The following is a 24,101-nucleotide window of genomic DNA, read 5'->3' as shown; positions in this document are numbered from 1 at the left end:
CGCATAGCTGCATGTGTCTCATTTAATTATTTCCTTTGTGTCTGTGTGAACACATGATTTCTTGTTTTTTAATCGTTTCATCAGCCACTTTTTTGTCATTATCAGGGAAATTGGACAAAATACTTTATTTTTTAAACCCATTAGTCCAAAATTGAAGATCTTAATTAAATTAAACTCCTATTTTTTATTATTATTATTATTCTGTAGGTAAGTTATGTGACTTATCTCAAGTGTGCAGCTATAAACACTGACAGAAATCATGTAGTTTGATTCCTTATCACAAGTACATGTGTCTTTTCTCACAATGACGACTACTTCCACTTCTGACAAGTCAACATGTCTGTCAACACTAGTATTCATCTGTAAATACAATAAATGGCTACACATGGGATAAACTCAGGCAGCTCAGTGTGTTTAACCTGTCATTACTATTATTAAAGGGATACTCCACCCAAAATCAATAATTCACCAATTTCCTACTCACCGTCATGCCAAGGAAGGGTTTGGAGAACTTTTGGAGTCATCAAAACACTTTTGGAGTTCCAGGGGGGGTCCGGCTGGCAACAGATTTTCATATAATGGCGGCGGATAGAGTTCACTTTTGAATCGTCCAAAACACACACTATGAAACATCCAAATACCTCCATACTGCTCGTCCGTACTGACCCAAGTGTCCTGAAGCCGGAACATGAAAAAGTTGTTCTGAAAAAAATTAATTTGATCTTTGTTTTTAGTCTTGTTGTAGCAGTAGCTCCCAGTGGCTCTGTTGATGTCTGTGCACATGTGCGAGATTTGCTGCGAGATGTTCGTCATTGTAAACCATTGGAGGTATGATGTAAACACGGAAGAACATCTTGCAGCCACTGAGAGCTACTGCTACAACAAGGCTAAAAACAGAGATCAGCTTCAGGACACTTGGGTCAGTACAGACTAGCAGTATGGAAGTATTTGGGTGTGTGTTTTGGACAATTCAAAAGTGAACTCTATCCGCCGCCAGTATATGAAAATGCATTGCCAGCTGGACCCCCCCTGGAACTCCAAAAGCGTTTTGATGACTCTGAAAGTTTTCCAAACCCTTCCTTGGTATGACGGTGAGTAGATGATTGGTGAATTATCGATTTTGGGTGATGTATCCCTTTAAATCTGCATGCAGTGATATTGTTCGGCCACCTGGGGGCAGCAGAAGAGTCTGGAAGCACAATTGATATTATTTTCTTGGGAAGTTGTTATGCAGAATAAGAGGGTGTGTGTATGTGTGTCAGGAGAGAGTTGTTTACTGTCGGGTTTTAAACATCCAGCAGAAGCAGATGCTCAAAGTGATGAAATGTTTCCTGTGTTTCTCCAGCTGAGTGTTTTTTTTTTGTTTTGTTTTTTAAATGTGAAGCACCACCAGCAGTGGGAAATGTTCCCTTTTGTATCAGCAGCTACTTGATACAGCTCTGATCGGGTGTGAGGAGCAGTGAGGTGGATAATCAGTTGTGCTCGATTACATGCATCATTTCCTGCAAATCTCTTCTGCTTGTGTACGCAATCTGAATCCACTGCTGCAGGAGCATCACAGATGGCCATAATAACCACTAAAAACAATTGTACAGAGGTAATTAATAAATGTAAATATATTGAAAAGGTATTAGGAAAATTATGAGTTTTTTTTTTTTTTCTTCTTCATAATATGGTTTGACTTCAAGAAAATCTCACAGTACACTGCAAAAACTCAAAATCTTACCAAGAATATTTGTCTCTTTGTAGTCAAAAACAAATCTCATTATACTCGAAATAAGACTCACATAAAAAGTGGCTTGTTTTTAGACACTTTTAACGTCTTTCAAGCATTTTTCACTTAAAATAATCTGATAGTGGGGCAAGTTTTTCTTTCTTATTATAATCACACAAAAAAACTGCTTCACTTGCTTCACTGGCAGATTTTTCTATTTATTTCAAGTGAAAATTAGTTTGAAACAAGTGAAAATTATCTAAAAACAAGTTAATTTTTAGGTGATGATGAGTCTTATGTAAGTGGAAAGAGATTAGTTTTGACTAGAAATTAGACATTTTGACAAGAAATATGACAAATATTCTTGGAAAGATTTTGAGTTTTTGCAGTGTAAGAAATAGTGTCTGACAAATGAAAAAATAACAAACACAAGAGGCAACGAATCCAAAGACTTTACATTTTATTTTTCCTTTCTATTTTAAATGATACAGCACATATAAAATTTAAAAAAATCAACTAGCAGTCAGTTAGTGCTGAGGGATTCGTATTCTACAGAGTGACACACATATAAAACAATGAAGATGCACATGAAAACGAAAACAGGGAAAATGTGTTTCAACACAAATAAATAGTTGACAGACAGTCACAGCTCGACCTAACACCTACAGCATTCTCACCGTGCATAAGAACAGGTCCTCAGTAATAATGATAATGACTAGTATTTACTCTCATTAAATATGAACTCGTGTTTACCATGGAATGATCGACGACCACCGTGTCTGAGTTTCTGTGCACTTGCTTTTGGTTCTGCTTCAATGCTGGTTTGTATGTTGTTGTACGAGTAGTAAAATGGCGATCGTGGCTCAGTCAGTCATTACCGCAGCCAGGGGTCCACACATATACATATACATATACATATATATATATAAATGATTTGTTGTCCATGCAGACTGTGTTTCCCAAGCATGTAAAGCATGTTAGACGTCACGGCTCTAGTCTATGTCGAGGTCAGAGTCGTCGTCGCTCACGGTGGTCTGTATGATGGCTCCGTTGCGGATCGTCTTGGCGACCGTGGGCGGCTTGTCGGGCAGCAGGCCGTACTCCTGCAGCAGCGCCTCCAGGTCCACGGCGAAGAAATCCTCCCCCAGCTGGTCCGTGAGCCGCACGAAGTTGCCGATGAGGTCTCCCGCTTTGTAGACGAGCAGCGCCGGCAGAGCGCTGTCCCTGAACAGAGCGCTGGTGCTGATGGCGGAGCTGCGGACGCTGCAGAACTTGACCAGCGGGTATTCCTGAGCCAGGCAGAGCAGGCTGCCGCTCATGGCCTCGCAGCCCGGCACGTCCGGCTCGTAGATGTGGATCATGACCAGCGTGCTTTTGTCCTCCTTGTCCAGAGCCTCCAGGAAGTCCTCGCCGCTGGCCAGCTCGAAGACCTGCTCGAAGCGTTTGCCGCGGCAGAGCTGACGCCGCATCTCCTCGATGCGCTGCATGCGGTAATGCTGCAGGAAGTCTTCGTCGTCCTGCTCTTCCTGGAGCATGTTGTACTCCTGCATGGTCATCTGTGCAGAGCAGACAGAGATGAAAACATGTACAGTTAGTTAAAAAAAAGGAATATTTGTGAATTACTTGTTTTACAGTTTTACATTACAAGATAGATAGATACAACTCTTCGGTAACACACTATTGAGCATTAGTTAAGCTTTAATAAATACTGAATTAATCATTTATAACACAGGAATACGCATTAGTATGTAGTTTATAAATAAAAAAGTTAGTGCTTATCAATGATGATATATTTAACTGTGTCTAATGAGTATTCATGTGTTATAAATGATTAATTCAGTATTTAATGCTTAACTAATGCTCAATAGTGTGCACTTATTATAAAGTGTTACCCACTCTTCTTCCTACACTGAATATGAATTGATACGAAATGGCAACAGACAGCTTGGCTCTGTCCAAAGATGACCAATAAATACAATACATATTTATTTATATAGCACATTTCAAATTGACCGAAGTGCCATACAATATAAACACACAGGTAAAACATATAATAACAATAAATTATGATACAGCTAATGTACAGTAAAACATGCAACCAAACAAAAGTGAATATATATATCAAACCTAACTAAAATGCCAAGGAAAAGGGATGTCTTTTTAATAAAAAAATATGCAGTATTTCATTCGTTTGCTGTTTAATCCACCTTTTTTCAGGATGTTTTTGGGCCAAAGTATTTCCTGGCAGCTGATCCAGGCAATCAGTGGAGACAAAGTTACTGTTCCCATCTGAGAAATGATCTTACACAATACTGTATAGTACGTAATGTTTTTCCCATAATGTCAAACCTTTCCTGCGGGCTGGCTGCTCCTTTCACAGAGGCACCAATGTATTCTGAAATATATCCATGTTGGTCCAACTCCATGGCAAGAATTAACTTAAAATCAACTTAAATAAAAGTTTCTCAGGGCATATAGTATATAATAAAATGTGTCAGATAGTTGGCAGGTGCTCCAGTCCAGTGCTGAGTGAAATCAAATAAGTCGCCAACATTACTGAGCCATAATTAGACACAATGTCATAAAAATGGAGAAGGCACAGGGATTCCACTGTGTTAATGAGGTTGTCTCTATTGATATCTCGCCCTTATTCATCCTTTTCCCATTAGCAAATGTGGCACAGTTTCAAGAGAGAGTTGGCAATGCGATGCCAGGATGGAAGAGATTTATACCAAGGGACCTTTTCCACATGCATTTCTTCCCCATCCAACTTACTTTGCCTTGTAGTTTTTCCTGCAGCTCCTTTTGCTTCTCCTTGTCCTTTTCCAGGTCCAGGTCCGAGCGGCAGGTCATCGACAGCTTCTTGATCAGTCTTTCCATTTCTCTCTTCTGCTCTTGTTTCTGCTCCACCTCCAGCTGCTTGTATTTCCTCCAGTCATTGATCACACCCTTTGGTCCTGAGAGGTAAAAACAGCCAGTGTCCCTCTCAGTACAACAACTCTTATCCTAAATAAATATGGCGTCCATGTAAACATATCTCCGTTATATTTTCACATCTGATTCAATACGAAAAATCCTTACAAATCACCAAACACTTAAAGGGATAGTTCAACATTTTGGCAAATTGGCCCATTGTCATAATCCCTATAGTCTTAGGAGTAGGTTTGTTACCTTTAATTGTCGGTGCAAGCTATTTTTAGAACGGCGGAGCGGTTTCCCTCATCAAACTCATCAAATACACAATCCAACAACTCCAAAACGTTGTTGTGGACAAGTTGTGACCTGCACATTCACCACGGTATGAGATAATAATGGAACATTACGAGACAGAGTTGTTTTCGAGGTAAATACAGAGACTGCTTGCTGAAAAACTGCTCTCAACAGGAACGCGCATCAGCGGTTTTGCATGAATTGACCTCGAAAACAACCTACTGCTATGACTATTATATTATATTATTACTATATATTTATGGCAATGGGCCAATTTGCCAAAATGTTGAACTATCCCATTAAGTTTATTTTAACAAAAATTGCAGCAATTACTTGATTAGTTGATCATTAAACAAATTAAAATACTTGGGAACTATTTTGATGATCAATTCAATGTTTAAAAAAAATAAAACAACCAACATTTGCCGGCTCTCCAGCTTCTCAAATGTGTGTTTTGTACCTGTGTTGACAGCACTACCATCAGCGCTGTAATCTATCTCCGGCTCATTGACGTCAGCGTCCCGGATGGTCTTCCTCTCCCCATCCTCATCCTCGTTGTCGCTGCCTTCATCCTCGCTGCTGCTGTAGTAGTACTGCAGCTTCTCTCCCAGTATCTTGTCATCCAGAGTCGTCATGGCAGCGGCTCACCTGGGAGAAGCAGATACTGATGTGTTAGACGGGACACTGATGCAACAACAGCCAGGATTTAAGTTTTAATGTAGGATGGTATCAACATGAACCATTTAAATTTACTCTACATGACTAATCCAACATTTTTTCATAAGAACTTCAACATCTATTCATCACTGTGGAAAATAATGACCTGCATTTTGTTTTTCCAGTTTATTCAAAAGTACATAATACACACACAGCATTGAATTTGCATGATGCTTTGCATGGGTGTGGCAGCAGACCATTAATAAAATCTCTTCATTGACAAATGTTGCTGCAGCCTCACAGATAAAACCTCTTCAGATTAACTACACTTTTATCACACAATAGTCACAATAGTAAGCAGCACATCAGTCAATGAGGCGTAGTAATCCTGACTGACAGCCATCCGAGCTGTCAGAGGGCTTATCTCAAAAAAAAAAAATAAAAAAAATAGGACATCATCTACTCTATACATAGCTTTCACTTAAGTGTGTCAGTTTATATAAAACTTGAGCTTAAAGGCCTTTAACGATGCACTGAGCCGTATGTAAGCCAGCTCATCATGAGCACAGATGGAGACTGAAGAGGCCAGGAGGCAGACTGACACCCCCCTCTCAAAATCCCCCTCTCTGACAGCAGGGTCAGGTAGCAAAATAGATGCTGACATTACGCTTCACTAATGCGTACAGCTCTCCTTTGTTTAATTTCAATGCCACCCGGGGAAACAATGGACACACTTAGCCTATATCTGCCCTGCTTTTGAATATAATATCTTAAACACATGTAGGACACAGGGCTCTAGAATAACTTATTCCCTAACTTTACAATTTAGGAGCGTAAGCAGAAAATCTAAGGTGTACACACCATAAATCGACTTGGAAAGCAAATATTCATATTTCCTATTCATTCATGATACTCTCACACATTGGCCTGACACCTGTAATGACAGATACCAGATTCTTTGAGTTGCCCCTTTTTCACATTTCACTAGTGTTAAAAATAAAACGGCAAATTTTCTGGCTGCACATGTGCAAGTAGATGGAAATTTCACTTGCAGTGTCTAAAATTGCCCCTATTTAGGAGCAGTCTGGAGCCCTGAGACAGTAGAAATGTAGAGCCCACAGGCAACACCTATAAGTAAGTATCCATGTTATTGTGACAGCTCAGTCGGCTAGTTTAGTTATCGTCGACAGTAAGCTGTTAACTTAATCGTTTTCTCTCCCCCTCAAGTACCTAAACACGACTGAATGGAGGATAGAGACGATCCAATTAGCTTGTTATTTAAGTAGGACACAGGTCGAGGCAGAAGACTCGATAGACTCCGGCTGCGTTTGTGAAAGTGAGCTAAATTAGCGTTAGCCAAACGAGCTAGCTGCTATTTCGCTGACTAGTAAACATTAGACTTAAACCCAAGCGTTACCGAACTAAATCACCCGCAAATGTAACGTAACACCAACATTATCCGTTATTATAAAATAACACAAAATAACAATCGATTATCAATATTTAGTTATTCTTCTTACCTTGAATTTATGGCCTGCTACTGTAAGTAAAATGTCACCAGCTGACACCGCTGCTCGCTGTGGCTAATCTGCTGCTAACGTTAGCGGCTACAACAAGCCACGCCCCCCGGACTGTGCTGCGTTCACGGTTCACAGCGGTGTCGTACAAATGAAGTGTACACGCGAAAGCAAACGGTAGCCCACCTATTCATCTCAAAGTTGTAATTCAGGCTGTTGTTCTTTCCAGAAGCCGCGAACCATATTATTTCTTACTTAATGTGATAGTATAAGATATATTCTAAAGACACATTTTGCCATAAATGAGCATAATTTGGTATTTTCCACTTATTCTCTTGTAGATGTGGACTTTACTGAGAGCACGTAAAGACAACATGGCAACATGGGTCCATGCAAGTGACGTAGGAAGTGCTGCACAGATTGTTCGATGAAATAAAACATGAAGCAAAAAAAAGAAAGAAAACATAATAAGATCTTTCATGGCTTTCTTTTGTGATGACACACAATGAACAGTTATACTCAAATGAAACTTATATGAAACTTTTATGTTAGGGCCCTTAAACATTTTTAGAAATGGAGCTGTCAGAAAGATGTCTCCTTAAATTTGCACAACATATCTGAACTTTTATGCTCAGTTTATAAGATCTAATAACACAGTGGAATGATAATAATAAAACCTTGCAGTGAAACCTTCTCAAATGTCCTAATCTCTGAGTTTGTGTCATTCATGAGAGAAGAGAAGAGATTTACTGGGCTGTGTGTGCACCCTTGTCTTTTAAGACATAAAAAATTGCTTTGTATTGCTTTGTTTCCTGTGAACATCAGGAATAAAAAGAATGAAGAGTGTTTCTGGGTCACTCACACCATCTGTTCAATGATCTTCGTGAGAAAAACTTCGGAAACCCCACCTATTTGGAGCTGGTTCAGGTCTGCAGATACATAACTGTTTAATAGAAGATGCTAGAAGTGTCATTATGCAGTCACAGCTTCCATCACTAGAGGGCGACACAGTCATGAAATAGAGCACATACTATCACCATTATTGCTATAACCATTGATGTGGCTCCAAAACTGTCAAGTCAGGCATTTTTGACCTCATTATTACTCTTTTTCTTTCAAATATCTTCAAAAGTACAGTTATACTAATAATAGACCATTATTTCATGTTCTTTTTTAATAAAACAAATTACCTCATATAACATCACATTCATGTAATTGTGGATGTCCTTCAGGCTGCTGGTCTCTGAAAAAATGTACTCATATGTAATTAGAGTTGCAAAGTTGCGATGAGGTAACTATTTCTTTCATTATGTGTCTTAAAATCCTGCTGGGATCCAGTTCACTGAGAAAAAAAAAAACCTGCTGAGCGTCTCTTTTTTGCTGACATCACATTCAGTCTCAAGCCAAAAGAAACACTGGATCAATGACAAGCAGTGGGCGAGAAATGGAGGAAAGAATAGAAACTCAATGAACAATGGATAGTAAAAACAAAGATGTTGATCGCCGCCAATCTAAATAAATGGCCAGTAACAGATATTGTGTCTAAAGTTTTATTTTCATGAATGGTAAAATAGTAAAATAACATTGTAAAAAAAGAAGAAAAAAAATCCAAATAAATCTACAGACAGTACATACTGTACCTTGATGACTGGACAGTGACAGTGTTGATATTTCATTCCTCAGGCACAAATTGTTAAATAAAAATGTATTTCCTCACTGATGTGTTTGTTTGAGTGCGAGACTGAGGTTGAAGATGAGGTGTGTTGATTTAATACTGAGCTCTGTCCCATGTGATTCTCCAGTGCTGTTCAAACAAATTTTTACTGTACATACTTTCCTCAAACATCTTCAACACATGTTCTTTTCTTTTTCTTTTTCTTTTCTTTTTTTTTAGCAGCAGCCTCTTTTATCTTCATATATGCTCTCAAACTAAATAACCTCTGGTGTCTGGAGAAGGTCATAGCTCATCAGACGGTTCTTTACTGTCACTCTTCCCTGTCTGTGTCTCCGCCGGCTCCTCTGTCGGTATCCTGAACGCCACGTAAGGACACGTCCTGGTGTTCAGACAGACCAGTTTCTTGAGCGTGGCCGTGTTTACTATATCGAAGCCGACTTTGCCCCCGAAGGTGCTGGGCTTCCAGTAATCTGGAGAACATATGGGGTTTCCCATGAGGCCTTTCAGAGAGAAGGGGGCGCCCATCTCCACCATGCTCTCTCCAAATATGGTTCCCTCTCGCGTCCTCTCCAACATCAAGCCGGGATAAAATTCAAGAGCGTCGATGTCACCGTAGAATTCCTCAAGTGCACTGGCAATCTCCTCGTTGTCTGCAAAAGGTAATCACGAGTATTAGACAGTTAAACCAGCACTAAGTAACTTTTCAACCTTCATAAAATATTTTCATAACTTTTGTGATGATACATCGACTTACAACAAGTTGAATGACACCTCTGTCATGGCCTGAGGGGGTCTGTATCTCTTTCTCTGGCACTAAGCAGCTTTGAGGAGCATGGTAGGAACCCTGCTCTCACTTAGTTTCACTTTCACTTTTGCGAGTCACAACAAGGAGGGAACAGGCAAAACGGCACTTTAGCAATGGATTATGTTTGTGTTTTCACTTTGAAATGATCCACTGGAAACAGAAACTTAGTTTTGATGTCTTCTGTTAATTTTAATGCAGGATATTTACAGGGCTTCACGCTAGTGTTCATGGGAAATGGAGTCTTCCTTCAGGCAAAACACTACCGCTTTGGTCCACAGGCGCCGCCAAACTCAACCAAAACTGAAAGTTCTTTAGTACTGCTTTAATGCAGTGTTTTTCAACCTTGGGCTCGGCAACTAATTATTATTCTTTTTAAAATTATGATTAAAAAATAAAATGCAGCATATAAAAATATCTGCGCTGGGGCATCTTTATACTCAAATGAAACTTTTATGGAAGTTTTATGTTACAATTTTTCGACTACATCGAGGGTCCTTTAACATTTTTAGAAATAGAGCTGTCAGAAAGATGTCTCCTTAAATTTGAGCGACATATCTGAACTTTTATGCTCAGTTTATAAGATCTGATAACAGACTGGAATGATAATAATATAAATATCAAATATAAATCGAGTTCAAATAAAATGCAGCATATAAAAATATCTGAGCTGGGGCATCTTTATACTCAAATGAAAGTTTTATGTTACAATTTTTCGACTACATTTTTGATTGATGGCTGCCAGAAGAGAGGGTTGTCAGAAATCAGTGACAATGATGTCAAAATGGGGTCACGAGCCAAAAAAGGTTGGGAACCACTGAGTAAATGTACAGTCTGTCACTAGCAGCTCAGCCCTACAGGAGGCAGTGATGATCAGTCAGGGTGTGTTTTTCATTTTTAACTTAGGTATTCTGACAGCTATTGAACTGATTCCTGTATAAACGAGAGCCAGTGATCGTTATAAATAAAAATAATATTAGCATGAACATGGTACAAGGAGTCACGTTTCCCTATGGATGAATTAGAGTTACTTTAGAGTTACTTTGATTCTTTTGACTTTTCATTTAGTACCATTGTGAATTAAAAAACCACTAACATTAACACCAACCTCAGCTGCTAATTAGCAACATGCAGAACTGATTTAGTGAATAAGGTAAACATTGGTATCATCCTAACATTAGCATTGAGCTCAACCTGTTTTAAAACTCTGATACCTGTTTGGCAACAGAGTCTTAGTCTCATTAATAACTTCCCTGTGCCAGAGATACATGATGCAAACTAACATTAATGTAAAATATGTTGTACATACAGTTATAGACCAGGAACTTGCCTACAACTATTACTACACTTCACAGGATAGGAATAGAAAAGCTTGGTTTAAGCAATATAGTAATGAAAACACAGACAACTCAATGCTATTTATTCCAAGAATGTACGTGCAGCGACTCTCATGGACTTGTAAAAGTCGTAAATCACAGGTTTGGAGAGTCTCATTTCCTGACTTCCTGCTGTGCAATCTGCACGCAAAGCTGTTTTTCTTACCAGTGAATTGTCTGAACGATGTGTACGGCTTGAGGTTAAAACGCTTCCTGTACTCATTGAAGGGCTGCATGCGGAGTTTGCGGGACTCCTTGATGGTGTCCACGGCCACTTTGGTCACCACAGCATTGATGTTAAAGCCGCCACCAATCTGTAGGACAAAGGTTTAAGGATTAAGAATCAAATGTGAAACATAACATCATTCAAACTGCAATATTAGTGAGGGTTTTAAAATCTATGAGAGCTTCATTTTATTGAAGGCAATGTGATAATATGACCAAAATGTAAAATAAAAATGTAAAGCACGGATGAAATCTTCTTTCACACATGTACTACAACTTCTTTTTCTGACATCTCAGATTAATCTGTACAAATACATGACATAATGTTCACCCTTCACACACAGACTGAATGTATTTTATTGTATGATGGTCAGTAATGCTGCCTCACTGTAAATCTAAAATAACTTCTGTTTCCATTCAACGTGTAAAAGAACAATCCCCATCGACCTCATTAATCAGATAAGAGTAAGTACTCTAATTTATCAATTTGTAATCTGGCACAAAAACCCACAAAAACAGGAAGACTGAGCGCTTGTGCCAAATAAACACAGTGTAGCACTTTGTGACAATACTACAGGACAGGTTATGTGCGTTTAAAGGGATAGTTCAACAATTTGGCAAATTGGCCCATTGCCATAATCCCTGTAGTTTTAGGAGTAGGAAATTGTTACCTTCATTTGTTGGTGCAAGCTATTTTTAGAACGGCGGAGCAGAGCTGTGAGTTGCTCAGAGCTACGCTACGGAGGCTCATGGGATTTCTTGGTTTCCCTCATCAAACTCATCAAATACACAATCCAACAACTCCACAACGCTCTGGTGGACAAGTTGTGACCTGCACATTCACCACTTTTGAGGGAAATGCAGAGTCTGCTTTGAGCATCATCGGTTTTGCATGAATTTACCTCTAAAACAACTTCCATCTCGTAACGTTATGTTATTATCTCATAGCGTGGTGAATGTGCAGGTCACAACTTGTCCACCAGAGCGTTTTGGAGTTGTTGGATTGTGTATTTGATGAGGGAAACCAAGAAATCCCATTAGCCTCTGTAGCGTAGCTCTGAGCAGCTCACGGCTCTGCTCCGCCGTTCTAAAAATAGCTTGCACCGACAATTAAAGGTAATGAACCTACTGCTATGACTATAGGGAATATGGCAATGGGCCATTTTGCCAAAATGTTGAACTATCCCTTTAAGACTTAGTCATACCAACAAACAATTTTAAACTACCATAGGATTACTTAGCTTTGATGTGTGTGATTTTTATTACCTGTCCTGCGACTTGCCGGGAGAAAGCGTCCACCAGCTTATCGACACCGTAGTGTGTGAGAACAGACGTGTTGAAGAGGAACTGAGTGTAGAGGAGTTCATCTCCGTTTATTAAGAAGGAGTCGGGCATCAGGGGGTGCCAGTGGTAGAGCTGGCTGAACTCCAGGGAGATCCGATTCCCGTACTGGAATTGGGCGTTAAAAAGCAGAGTGGGGTCGAACTTCAGCCGCAGCATGTATCCGCTGAGGTGCTGCACGTACTCCTCTATCACTATTTTTATCGTCTCACCTGAGAGGAACAGGAAGGGATACAGAGAGGGGATGCACAGAGAGAGATTATACTTAATACGTACGCAAACCTCAGCCTGAGTCACAGCAGGACCGGTTCAAACTCAAGCTGACTAAAGATCTATGGGCTTACACTGCAAAAACTCAAAATCTTTCCAAGAATATTTGTCTTATTTCTTATCAAAATGTCTAAATTTTAGTCAAAACTAACCTCTTTCCACTTAAAATAAGACTCATCACATAAAAAGCAGCTTGTTTTTAGACACTTTTTACTTTTTTCAAGCATATTTTCACTTGAAATAAGTAGAAAAATCTGCCAGTCAAAGTCAGATTTTTGTGCTTGTACAGTAATAAGAAAGAAAAACTTGATCCACTGTCAGATTTTTCTACTTATTTCAAGTGAAAATCTGCTTGAAAGAAGTAAAAATTGTCTAAAAACAAGCTGCTTTTTATGTGATGAGTCTTATTTTAAGTGGAAAGAGGTTAGTTTTGACTAGAAATAAGACAAATATTCTTGGTGAGATATTGAGTTTTTGCAGTGTAGGCGGAGGTCTGCTGGTTTGTTATTACTGTCAAGGACAATAGCAATGAGCAAATAAAGAATATAATAAAAAAAAGGATGAGTAATGAAAAAAGAAAATATAGATTGACGTTGTAGGAAATGAGCATTTTGTATTTTATCTGAAAGTTTGATAAGATTATTGATACCATTCTGTTGTCTGTCAGATCCAGACTGAAAATGGAGGAAATAGCTAATCTGGCTTCATCCCAAAAAAAATCCACTTAACGACACATTTCTAAGGATCATTCACAAACGTGTTTTATCTTGTTTGTTTAACCTACGCAAAACCCCCAAGCATTAACAAATTCTGGCTTTATGGCGTGTTAAATGGCAGATATATTTTGGCAGGGGTTCTGTGACTTCCTGGAATCTGGACGTCATCATGAATTTCAGTAAAAAAAAAAACAGCAGAATCCAGAAAGTTACTGCAGCCGCGCATAAAACAGTCCTTAGCTTAAACCCCGTTAGAAACAATTGGCTCAAACTTCAGAGACAAGGTATCTGTTTCCCTTAGTTTATTTTACGCTAAGCTTCGCTGCACTTTCCAGCTGCTGGCGAGAGAGCTTCATATTTTCCACTGCTTCACATCTCAGAGAAGAGAGAGAGAAGGGATGAACTCCGGCTCACCGATGATGATGAGGCGCGCGGTCTGGAAAAGCTGGTCGTCGTCCCAGATGGGATGCTCCGCTTTCAGGACGTCACACACTCGGTTGTGTTCTCGCAGCCACAGCGTAGCGTACAGCCCCAAACCGGGAAGAAGTCCGAACACCTCCTGGCCGATAGCCATCTGACTCTCCGGGGGGATTCCAGGTGGGTAGCTCATCTTCACGGGAGCATCGGCAACAAATGGAGGATACATCTCGCCATCAATTAACTGATGAGGGGGGAAAAAAATAGGAAATTATAATTACACCAAACAAGAGACTCCAAAAAATCTTTTCCTTGCCTGAAGACTTTGTTCCTGCTGAAACATGTCATATTTTGAAAAGCACCCATTAGAGGGAATGACAAATGAATGACAATCTAATTAAAAAGAGTTTGTTTCATTCAGACAATTAGGCCTAAATCCACTCCACCCTCGGAAACTACCACCAATTATGCAGGAAAACCACAAACATCTTGAGAATGTGTTGTGATGAGTCTCTGTGGGTTTGTTTTTTCCATTCACAGCTTCACGTCTCACACCTGATACTTGAGTTTTCCGTCTTTGTGAAGCCTGAGGAGGAGCTGACGTTCCAGGTTGTCTCCATAGATGTGCCCTGCATCCACCTGTGAGAGGATGAGAGCAATAATAAAAACAACTTTCTATTTTAATCCACTCCTGCAAGAGAATCTCTAAAATGAGATATTTTCTGTTTCCTACTGATTTACATTAAGGTACTGTATATGTTGTTTAATTCATTCTATATTTTCATGTCTAGATTAAAGGGATAGTTCAACATTTTTGGCAAATTGGCCCATTGCCATAATCTCTATAGTTTTAGGAGTAGGTTCATTACCTTTAATTGTCAGTGCAAGCTATTTCTAGAACGGCAGAGCAGAGCCATGAGCTGCTCAGAGCTACACTACGGAGGCTAATAGGATTTCTTGGTTTCCCTCATCAAACTCATCAAATAGACAATCCAACAACTCACACAAGTTGTGACCTGCACATTCACCACGCTATGAGATAATAACAGAACGTTACCAGACAGAGTTGTTTTCTAGGTGCATGCAAAATCGCTGATGCGCGTGCCCGTCGGGGACAGTTTTTTGGCAAGCAGTCTCTGCATTTACCTCTAAAACAACTCTGTCTTGTAACGTTCTGTTCTTATCTCATAGCGCGGTGAATGTGCAGGTCATAACTTGTCCACGACAGCGTTTTGGAGTAGTTGGATTGTGTATTTGATGAGTTTGATGAGGGAAACCAAGAAATCCCATTAGCCTCCGTAGCGTAGCTCTTAGCAGCCTGCCGCACCGCTCTGCCGTTCTAAAAACAGCTTGCACCGACAATTAAAGGTAACGAACCTACTGCTATGACTATTAGCAATTATGGCAATGGGCCAATTTGCCAAAATGTTGAGCTATCCCTTTAAACGCACATAACCTGTAGTATTGTCTCAAATTGCTGCACTGTGTTTATTAAGCACAAGTGCTCAGTCTTTAACTGTTTTGAGTTTTTTATTATATAACATGACAATAACATGATTTATCTACTTATGACAGTATTTATCACTTTATTTCCCCATGCAAAGCACACAGTAAATCCTAAATAAAGTGGATTATTATTATACTGGTTAATGGACAAAAGCTCTCTAAGTGAACTAACCCCATGTGCTAGAGCCTTAGTGAAGCCCACGCCCATGCGATTGTAGGTCTTGAAGAACTGGTGGGTGAAGTGCTGGGCGAAGAAGGCGAACATGAGGTTGGAGCCCTGGGGGTCGGGTCTGAACGTTCGTCTCTTCAGCAGCTTCTCCACCAGCAGCTCAGGGTCAGGCAGCCCCGCTCTCCCTGAACAGAAAACACAACGACGTCACTGACAGCACGGGACACAGACACACCACGCCTCTAGTCATAATACTGGAAAAAAAAAAAAATGCATCCGGGAAAACCGCAGTGAAACAGTTGCACAAATGTTCAAGGTCATTTATTTGCATGCAGGTCACTGTGGTGAAAGGTTTGGTTTCACTGATAAAACACTGAGGGAATAATATCTCCAGTGTTTGATTTGACTGATGCTGTAACACATATACACATCTCACAAACAACATCAAAATCATCACTTGTGTTTAAAGTGAGTTAATAGATATACACTTTATAGTTTCACCAAAAAAATATATAAAAACCTTGAACTGAAAGACACAAAACAAGTCGAGTTCAGAGTAATTCTCTGTTGACTTGTTGATACTTTTTATATCAAATTGGATGGTTATTGGATCCAAGCACGTTACATAAATATTGATTATTGCAACTTTAAAGGGATAGTTCAAGATTTTGGCAAATTGGCCCATTGCCATAATCCCTATAGTCTTGGGAGCAGGTTTGTTGTCGGTGAAAACTGTTTTTCGAGGTAAATTCATGCAAAACTGCTGATGCATTTACCTCAGTGGTTTTGCATGAATTTACCTCTAAAACGTCTCGTACCGTTCCTTTATTATCTCATGGCGTGGTGAATGTGCAGGTCACAACTCCACGTGAGCGTTTTGGGAGTTGGAGTTGTTGGGTTGTGTATTTGATGAGTTTGATGAGGAAAACCAAGAAATCCCATTAGCCTCCGTAGCGTAGCTCTGAGCAGCTCGCGGCTCTGCTCCGCCGTTCTAAAAACAGCTTGCACCGACAATTAAAGGTAACGAACCTACTGCTAAAACTATAGGGATTATGGCAATGGGCCAATTCTGCAAAAATGTTGAACTATCCCTTTAAGATTATATAAATGAGGAGCTGACCTTTGACCCCCAGAGGTGTTGGGCAATCATCGGGCACCGGGGGCAGAATCCGAGTGTAGTAGCTCAGGTTGTAGTAGGATTCCCAGCTGAGGTAGCCATACTTTGAGTTGTAGGTTGGAGGGTTCGGGATTAAGTTGGACCGAACTGTTCATAGAAAAAAAAAAAAAAAGTCATCAGAACAAATGAACTAATGACAGGCATGAATTAATTGATTGAATTGCTGCTGACCCCAGACCTGTTAGAACGAGCCGCATGAGAACATCCCGTAGAAACGTGTGGTTGACGATGTCCCACAGCCAGCGGAAATGTGTGAGGATATAATGCACCACATCTGGACTCGGCTTGATGAAATGACGCACTCTGGTCCAAAACTCAGCTGCGGTGGAAATACAAAACGTTTGTTACTGGAAATCGGGGCATTCTGGGAACTGAAAATGGAAATTAATTCGGTATAACAAGGCCTTTTATGTCACTGTCCAGAAGGAAGCTCGGCGAGTCTGGGCTAAATTTTCATAGCATTGCCACCCACGTCTCCAAACTGTTCAGCGATGTAGCAAATAAAATGAAACAAAGTGACAGTTCAGTCTCTTATTTGCATCACATTTGGATCACAGGGTTCAAGAACTGCACAAACTGCACCCAGTGTGTTGGGAACAGGAGGTTGATAGAAGCTAAATACTTCACGTATGCTCAGTGATCCTTTAAAGAAGGTTAATCAGGCCATGTCTGGAGGGAGTGAGAGCCAACTGAGCCGTGATGATCAGGACAAAATTAATTGGCAACTGTTTTTGGTGAAAAGAAAAGAAAAAATCTCTGATTCCAGCTTCTCAAATGCAACGTTTTAATTAAGATTCAGTAAGATTCAAAACGATTTGATTCATAATGATTTCTGCTTCAGTGCAAAGGATCCTCCAGTCTGCTTTGCAAGGCAGAATGACTAAAGTGTCTATTGAGTTTTAAACATTTATCCATGCTTAGATGGAATTGTTGAAACTGTTGCATAAAAGCAATATCACATATTGCTTAAGTAACAAAATTAAAAGTGCCTCTTTATCTTTTTAAAAATAGTGCAGTTAAACAGCTGCCTTTTAAATTCTTTGTTTGTTTCATTGTTTTATTTTTTTAAATCGATTTTGGGACATTTTATAAATCGATTCTGAATCGTATTAAATGAGAATTGCGATTCTCATATGAATCGATTTTTTGCCACACCCCTAGTTTTAATCCTGCTAATTGTCATATGATAACTAAACATCTTCATGTCACATGGGGCTGTGGAGAGTTATAAAAGTCATTTTCTGTTTTTTTTTTTTAAACACTCTGTAGGTAAAATAATTGATTAAAGCAGCTTTTGTACATTTTCTCTAACACTAAGCAAGTGGTGGTGATGGTCGCCTGAGAAAAAGCCTCAGTCATCGTTGTGTTTTTCCAATACCAGAGATAATATAAAACATCCTCTGAGCAGAGTCACCTCTTCAGGGCAGACTGGTTGATACCGTGACTCACTAGCTACTGGGAAGTGATGAGACAGTCCTGCTGGTTAGCATGCAAACGTCAACAGAGGAGATGCAACATGGGCGTTAACTCTCCATCGCACGAGACGAGAAATGTAGTTTGATGACTGAAAGTTAACAGCTCATCGTGCTTACTCTGGCTACGCAGCAACAGAAACAAGTGTTGGTCATTTTATTTGGTGTTACTTGTAGTTTTGGATCCAACACCATTAAACCTGGCTGCAAGAAAGGAAACACAAACTAATTCTTCAACCGAGTGCATAAAATGAATAAAAAGTTTGTTTCGACTTGTGTAAAAGTGTAAAATTGTGAAGCCCGATGTATCTGACTAGTTTAACTAATGTAAACTTTCTATTAGTTTATGCTCAGCTCTCACTTGGTCCCACTTTTCCTTATCCTGTTTAACTTATCTTTTCCTTCCTTCTCCTCCCACTCGGACCCTTTTTTTTTTTTTCCCCCTCTGTCCAATCATAGCAATGGTTCATTGTTTTGATGCACGGTGGTCAGGAGGGTGATGTAACTACATAACTCTCAGCCAAATACATCACATCTGATTAAGGACTACAGTGTGTGAGGGGCCCCGGTTAATGAGGAGCAGACCAGAAGAATTAGCGGGTGCTTCGGTGGAGCCATCAGCAGGAGCAGCTCTGATCCAGCTGGTTTCTTCCTGGCAAGTCGCCGCTCCTCCTGGGTTTTCCAAATATTTGGGTCTAGACAAGGAATCCTAACTCTGCAAGCCAGGATGTGTTACACTATTTCCTCATGTAGCAACAACAAAATGAAAAGTCTTTCCTCCGCCGGCCGGGGCCATACGAGACCCCTTCTGTCTTGTGCACAAAGAGAATAAGAGAATATTTCAAATTCCCCAATGAATGAGAGTTGGTCTGATGAGAATACATTGACTCACGGACGGTGCAGTTTTCTCCGTAGTAGCCGGTGCGAGTGCAGTCACACTCATACTTGTCCTCAGTGTACCTTACACACACACCCCGGTGCTGGCAGGGGAGATAACAGCATGGATTCACTGCGGGGAGCAAGAGGAAGAAGAACTCATGTGAGATTAAAGAGATACGTGCATAAACTCTGCCAGACATATTTCATATATGTGTAACATGTTAAGAAACTCAGTCAAATTATTATCCTGGCGCAGCAGAAACATCTGTCTTGGACTGTGTAACCACCCCTGCATTTCACAGACGGAGCCCAAAGGACATGCTTTTATTAAAAAAAAAACACCTGTCAATGATGTAATTCTGTTTCAATCCCTGCTGCCTGCGTAGTTCTCGTTTTTCAGGAATGTCGTAGAAAGAATTGTCAGCATCGTTAAAACATACAATTGCTGCTATGATGCAAATAATACGACACTTAAAAATAGTAGTTAACTTTATTTGGAAAAAACAATTTAAATAATCTGGAAACATTTTAGTTTGTTTCCTTTCATTTCTGGCCTGACAGCACCTGTGGTATCTGGTGCTGCCGGCAGAACCTGCAGGAAGCTACAGCTGTGTCTGGCCAAGAATGACACAACCACTCTGTAAACCAGCAAATCAAACAAATGACATATAATTAGTTAATTCTTGAGCTTTACAAGAGCGGGAAAGTGGATTGTGTTTTTCCTTTGGATGGAGCCAGACTAGCTTTCCCCTGCTGTTTTCCCGACTTGGGAGTGGAACAGTTCTTCCCTCATAATAAACCTATCCTTTAAGCCTATTTACCAAAACTATTACTGTACCTTAGAAGAGGAGATGTTGTAAGCTGACATTTATAACCATAAACATGGGTATGTAAGAGTTATGTCTGTATATGTCTTACATATGTGCATCAGTTCTTTACAAATCAAACAAAATACTGTGGGAAAAATACATTTCTGGCCATTCAAGTCAGTTATATAAAAAAAAAGCCCTTTGTTCACTAACACGGGGAAAAAAAGGAGGCAGAGTGGAGGGGGATTGTCTGAGAGATCTCCCGACATGATATAACAAGCAGAGTTTATTCACGTTGAGAAACGACAGCATCTTAATGCACGACGTTAGATAAGCTTGTTTGTATCTGACATTCCTTCACCCTGGATTTTATGCACTGATAAATCAAAGTGTGGATGTGCGGGTCATGTTAACAACGAGATAAACCGTAGAACACCCAGGTAATGGGCCAGCTGCTGTGATGACAGGTTATGGCGCTCACACTTAAAGAAAACACACAACACTTGATCGCTATCAGATGTAAAAGGTCAGAAAAAGTTCAAATGCCAAAACAAAATAAGGGGGGGAGGGGGGGGGTTGCCCCTCATGTCACGTGCCGTTATTGTATTACAGCTTCAAACGTAGAAATGATTCACCGTCTGTCTGTGAGTCAACAATTTATAGAAGTTTGTCTCCTGTGACTCAATGAGTTTCCTGCGTGGGTCTCAACCGGAACAACCTTCTCATTCACTACTAACCCGAAGGTCTTTGCGAACATCAAAAGCTAAAGGATAGATGCAAAAGAATGAGGCAGCAGGAAGGAAGACTTGTTTTTTTTCTTTTTTCGCACGGGTGTGAGATGATAACTCTAGCCCGAGGGCAGGATGGTATATTGTGTATATAAGGGAGGAGGGGTATAGGGGGGGGGGGGTTTGTAGCTGCACAGGTCAGTCTGCATGTCTCCACAGGTTGGGCAGGAAAAGTCTGTTCAGGGGCTCCACGGCAAAGAAACATGAGGAGACACTGGAAATCGCATTTTCATGGAAGTATGTAATGGAAAAATCCCAAATCAGAGCTCACAATAATCTTCTGATGAGACATTTCAGTACACTGCCTCTTAATGAAGTCATGTAATTGTCACAGGATCAAGCCTGTACGGACCTGTCTTTGTTATCAGGGTTACAGGAATGTTTGGTTGCATGGTGGTGGCAGCTTAACCCACTGACTGCACTCAAGTCAGAGGAAAGACCTGATAAAACCACAGGGATAATGAAAACACAGGACGGACGACGCGCCTCGACTCAAACCCTCATGAACATGTGCTTCCAGTTCCTGCACCAAAAAAGTCCACGCACGCTACATAACGCACAATCGTGTTACAATGCAGGCATAATAATAACAACAGTGTGTGTGGCCAAACCCATCGACCTCTCACCTACCTGTGTTGGACGTAAGCTCATCACCCAGGCATGCAGGCTCCAGTACCAGCAGTAGAAGAGTCCAAACTGACCCTAGGACAGAGGCTTTCACAAAAAAAAGAAAAGGAAAAAAAAGAAAAACTGATATCAATTCATGTCCAAGAGCAAGGGAGGAGGCGAGACACAGAAGCAGCAGTCAGTCAGTCAGTCAGTCAGTCATACTCACTTCTCATTACAGCAGCCTCGGTTCAGGAGAATTTCATTCCAACTGATAAAACTGAATAAGAGGTGCAGTAATCCAGACTCCGGCCAATCGGTTCAGAGCTGTAGGGAGGAGATCAGATCCACTTGTTGGTGAAGAGACAAGACAGTGAAAGTGACGCAGCAGAAGCAGCAGGACCAGCGACCAGGCAGGTTAACTCTTGTCTGTGAGTGCTGCAGCTCTGTGGCACTGTGCCTTTACCTGCCCCTCAGACTGTGGAGACTAAAGGGAAAGTGGGTTGGTGTCTTCAGCCCTCAGGGTGAACAGCTCTGGCTCTTTGTCGCCTCCTGCTGGTATAAACAGGGTTTGGCTCTCAAACACTGCTGAACTGAACTATAATGAAAAAAAAAAAACACTGTCCACATTCACAGACCACACAATGTAGTTAATGTTGGCTCAAGTTCATTAAGCTGAGTCATTTTAAGAGTGCTTGTATTGTTCAACAAGTGCACTCCATTTCACTCCAAGTCATGAACAGACCGCTTTTTTCCCTTTTCCTCATCCACTTCGCTGTTGCTTCATCTTGAAAGGCTTCTCTGCTTGTTTCTCTGGCCGGTGCTGGTCCGATGAGTATCGCTATACACAAACAACACTTTAGTTTCCAGAGAGTGGTGAAAACATCAGCAGCACAGGTCACAAGATCAAACTAGAGGTGGTCTGTCAGGACTGTGAGGACGTAATGGTTGAAACGACTTCCAACCCTAGAGGCCAAGAAGCCCATTAAAGTGATATAATAATAATAATAATACATTTAAAAAACATAAAAAAACAGATACGAAATACAATAGCAAAGCAAATACAATGTGGCTAGATAAATAGATAAGGAGAATAAAATGGTTGGGGGACTTTTAGTATTATAGGGACTATAGGACAATTTAAAAAGGTGTTTTCAGGTGGGACTCGAAGGTGTCAATGGAGTCTAGAGTGTGTATGTGTATTGTAATATTTCTATCTACACCTAATGATGTAGAAATAGACCATTAAGAGTCTGATATGGGATTTTAATTAAGGTAATGGGCATTTTCGTTGCCATAATATTGGTCGGTCAACATACATTTGTCAGGACATGATGAACCCTATGTGCAAGTATGAACTCAACTTCCAACTGGAGATGGAATGTACCTATCTAAAGCTAAAATGCAACATTTTTGATTGACAGTATTTATACAAAGGCAGCATCCATAGCAACCTCATCATGATACAGAAAATAAACTGAGAAGCTGTGGTGAAACTGGCAGAGGAGCAACTTGTGAAAATGTGAGAACAACAGTGTAAAGCTACTTTTGGCAATGCAGAGGGGGGAAAATACAACCTTGCAACCGTACCAAGAGGTGTGATGGGAAATACAGCTTCTGTGAAAAAAAAAGCCTGGAGGCTTATCAGTGATTGAAGTCATACTCCTCCACCTCAGCGTGAGGTTGCAGATCACGTTAAACTTGCCAGATCCAGCTAAAGTAAACATTCACTGGATGACAGTGGAGTGATACTGTTACTTGAAACAACAGAAAAACCCATGAAGGTATTAAATGCCAAGTCGGTGACTCCCAAATTTCTATTTTTTGGAAACTCGCCGGTCACTACACCTTTGGGAAATAGGATCTTATTCATTTTATCCTGAGTTAATCCGCGAAATTCCCGCAGCCCGTCACTGCTGGCTCTTTTCACCGTGGAAGCCTCCTCTGCTCCGACGTTCCCCAGCTGCAGCCGTAAATCTTAAACTTTTGACTCATTTGTAAACTACTCTAGTCTACTCGTCATCTAAGAAATTTCAGTATTGTTTGGCTCCTTATAAATATTTAGACGTTTAGTTGTTCATGACATGTGGAAACGGCCTCTCTGCCTTTAAAGCTGACCATGCAGCTGCACTTCTGCCAAGTGAGTTTTGCAGGGGTGCTGCTAAGAGACTGAGGGGCCTCTCTAACAGCAGCTGTGAGTTGAGGGCCCCCCTGTTTTCACTCAGTCCTCTTTATGTTTGATGCAAATGCTGTTCTGTCTCCTAGACCAGTTTGTCCTGTGTACTGGTATTTGGAGTTCACTTTCAGTGATTTACAGTGCGTCCATGCCAAACTGTGACAGATGTTTGGCACTGAAACGCATTTCCAATTTAAAGGCCTTCGTCTTTCAGTGCCTCCTCATTAGCAAATGAGGTATTCTTAATATAAGATCATTCACTCATTAGGTTGGACTTGTATCGATGTTAGGGATATTATATTAATGGACTGTTGTCAATGATTAAAAAAGGTACATTGTGTGCCTTGTAAATGCAAATAAGGTGAAATTTCATTGGTCCAACAAGAGATAAACTGTAGTTTCAGTTTCCTGTAAATTTTACATTAAATGGTTTTTAACAGTGTAAATGGCAAAGCACCAGTATTACCCTTTTTGGACACAATAAGATCTTTGGTGTTATTTTTAAGACGACAAACTTCCAAGGTTGGCGATTGTAAGAAAACCCCCAACATTAATACAAAGGCTCATATTTCTGAAAATACCTTTTATTTCAGCTTTGT

The 24,101-nt window shown here is 40.4% G+C and overlaps 2 protein-coding genes across 2 annotated transcripts; both read right to left on the bottom strand.

Moving 5' to 3' along the window:
- Positions 1 to 2,157: 2,157 nt before the first annotated feature.
- pdcl (phosducin-like) lies at positions 2,158 to 7,171 on the bottom strand. The gene is made up of 4 exons (XM_085792963.1): positions 7,102 to 7,171; positions 5,385 to 5,572; positions 4,490 to 4,671; positions 2,158 to 3,270 (listed from the first exon to the last, which is right to left on the bottom strand). The coding sequence occupies exons 2-4, from the start codon at positions 5,557 to 5,559 to the stop codon at positions 2,707 to 2,709; spliced, it is 921 nt and encodes a 306-aa protein (XP_085649089.1). The 5' UTR covers positions 5,560 to 5,572; positions 7,102 to 7,171; the 3' UTR covers positions 2,158 to 2,706.
- Positions 7,172 to 8,743: 1,572 nt separating this feature from the next.
- On the bottom strand, positions 8,744 to 21,763 carry LOC146977050 (prostaglandin G/H synthase 1-like). Its single transcript, XM_085792962.1, has 11 exons — positions 21,556 to 21,763; positions 21,351 to 21,434; positions 19,137 to 19,253; positions 16,951 to 17,091; positions 16,716 to 16,859; positions 15,599 to 15,780; positions 14,476 to 14,559; positions 13,918 to 14,164; positions 12,443 to 12,729; positions 11,118 to 11,265; positions 8,744 to 9,423 (listed from the first exon to the last, which is right to left on the bottom strand). Exons 1-11 carry the CDS (start codon positions 21,560 to 21,562, stop codon positions 9,056 to 9,058), a joined length of 1,809 nt encoding a protein of 602 aa, XP_085649088.1. The 5' UTR covers positions 21,563 to 21,763; the 3' UTR covers positions 8,744 to 9,055.
- Between the last annotated feature and the right edge of the window lie 2,338 nt (positions 21,764 to 24,101).

This window comes from Trachurus japonicus, chromosome 12 (assembly GCF_045865225.1).
Source record: "Trachurus japonicus isolate A0001 chromosome 12, Traja_1.0".
In the NCBI taxonomy this organism is placed as follows: domain Eukaryota; kingdom Metazoa; phylum Chordata; class Actinopteri; order Carangiformes; family Carangidae; genus Trachurus; species Trachurus japonicus.
Note: the sequence above shows the minus strand (reverse complement) of the source record. Positions and strands in the feature narration are given on the sequence as shown.

Excerpts from the sequence above, each read along its gene's own strand:
- pdcl (XM_085792963.1), bottom strand. The coding sequence starts at position 5,559 with ATGACGACTCTGGATGACAAGATACTGGGAGAGAAGCTGCAGTACTAC. Across the intron at positions 4,672-5,384 it reads TGGTAGTGCTGTCAACACAG|GACCAAAGGGTGTGATCAAT; the intron begins GTACAAAACACA and ends TTTACCTCTCAG. Across the intron at positions 3,271-4,489 it reads AGGAAAAACTACAAGGCAAA|ATGACCATGCAGGAGTACAA; the intron begins GTAAGTTGGATG and ends TGCTCTGCACAG.
- LOC146977050 (XM_085792962.1), bottom strand. Across the intron at positions 17,092-19,136 it reads CGGAGAAAACTGCACCGTCC|CTGAGTTTTGGACCAGAGTG; the intron begins GTGAGTCAATGT and ends TTTCCACCGCAG. Across the intron at positions 14,165-14,475 it reads ACGGAAAACTCAAGTATCAG|TTAATTGATGGCGAGATGTA; the intron begins GTGTGAGACGTG and ends CCCCCTCATCAG.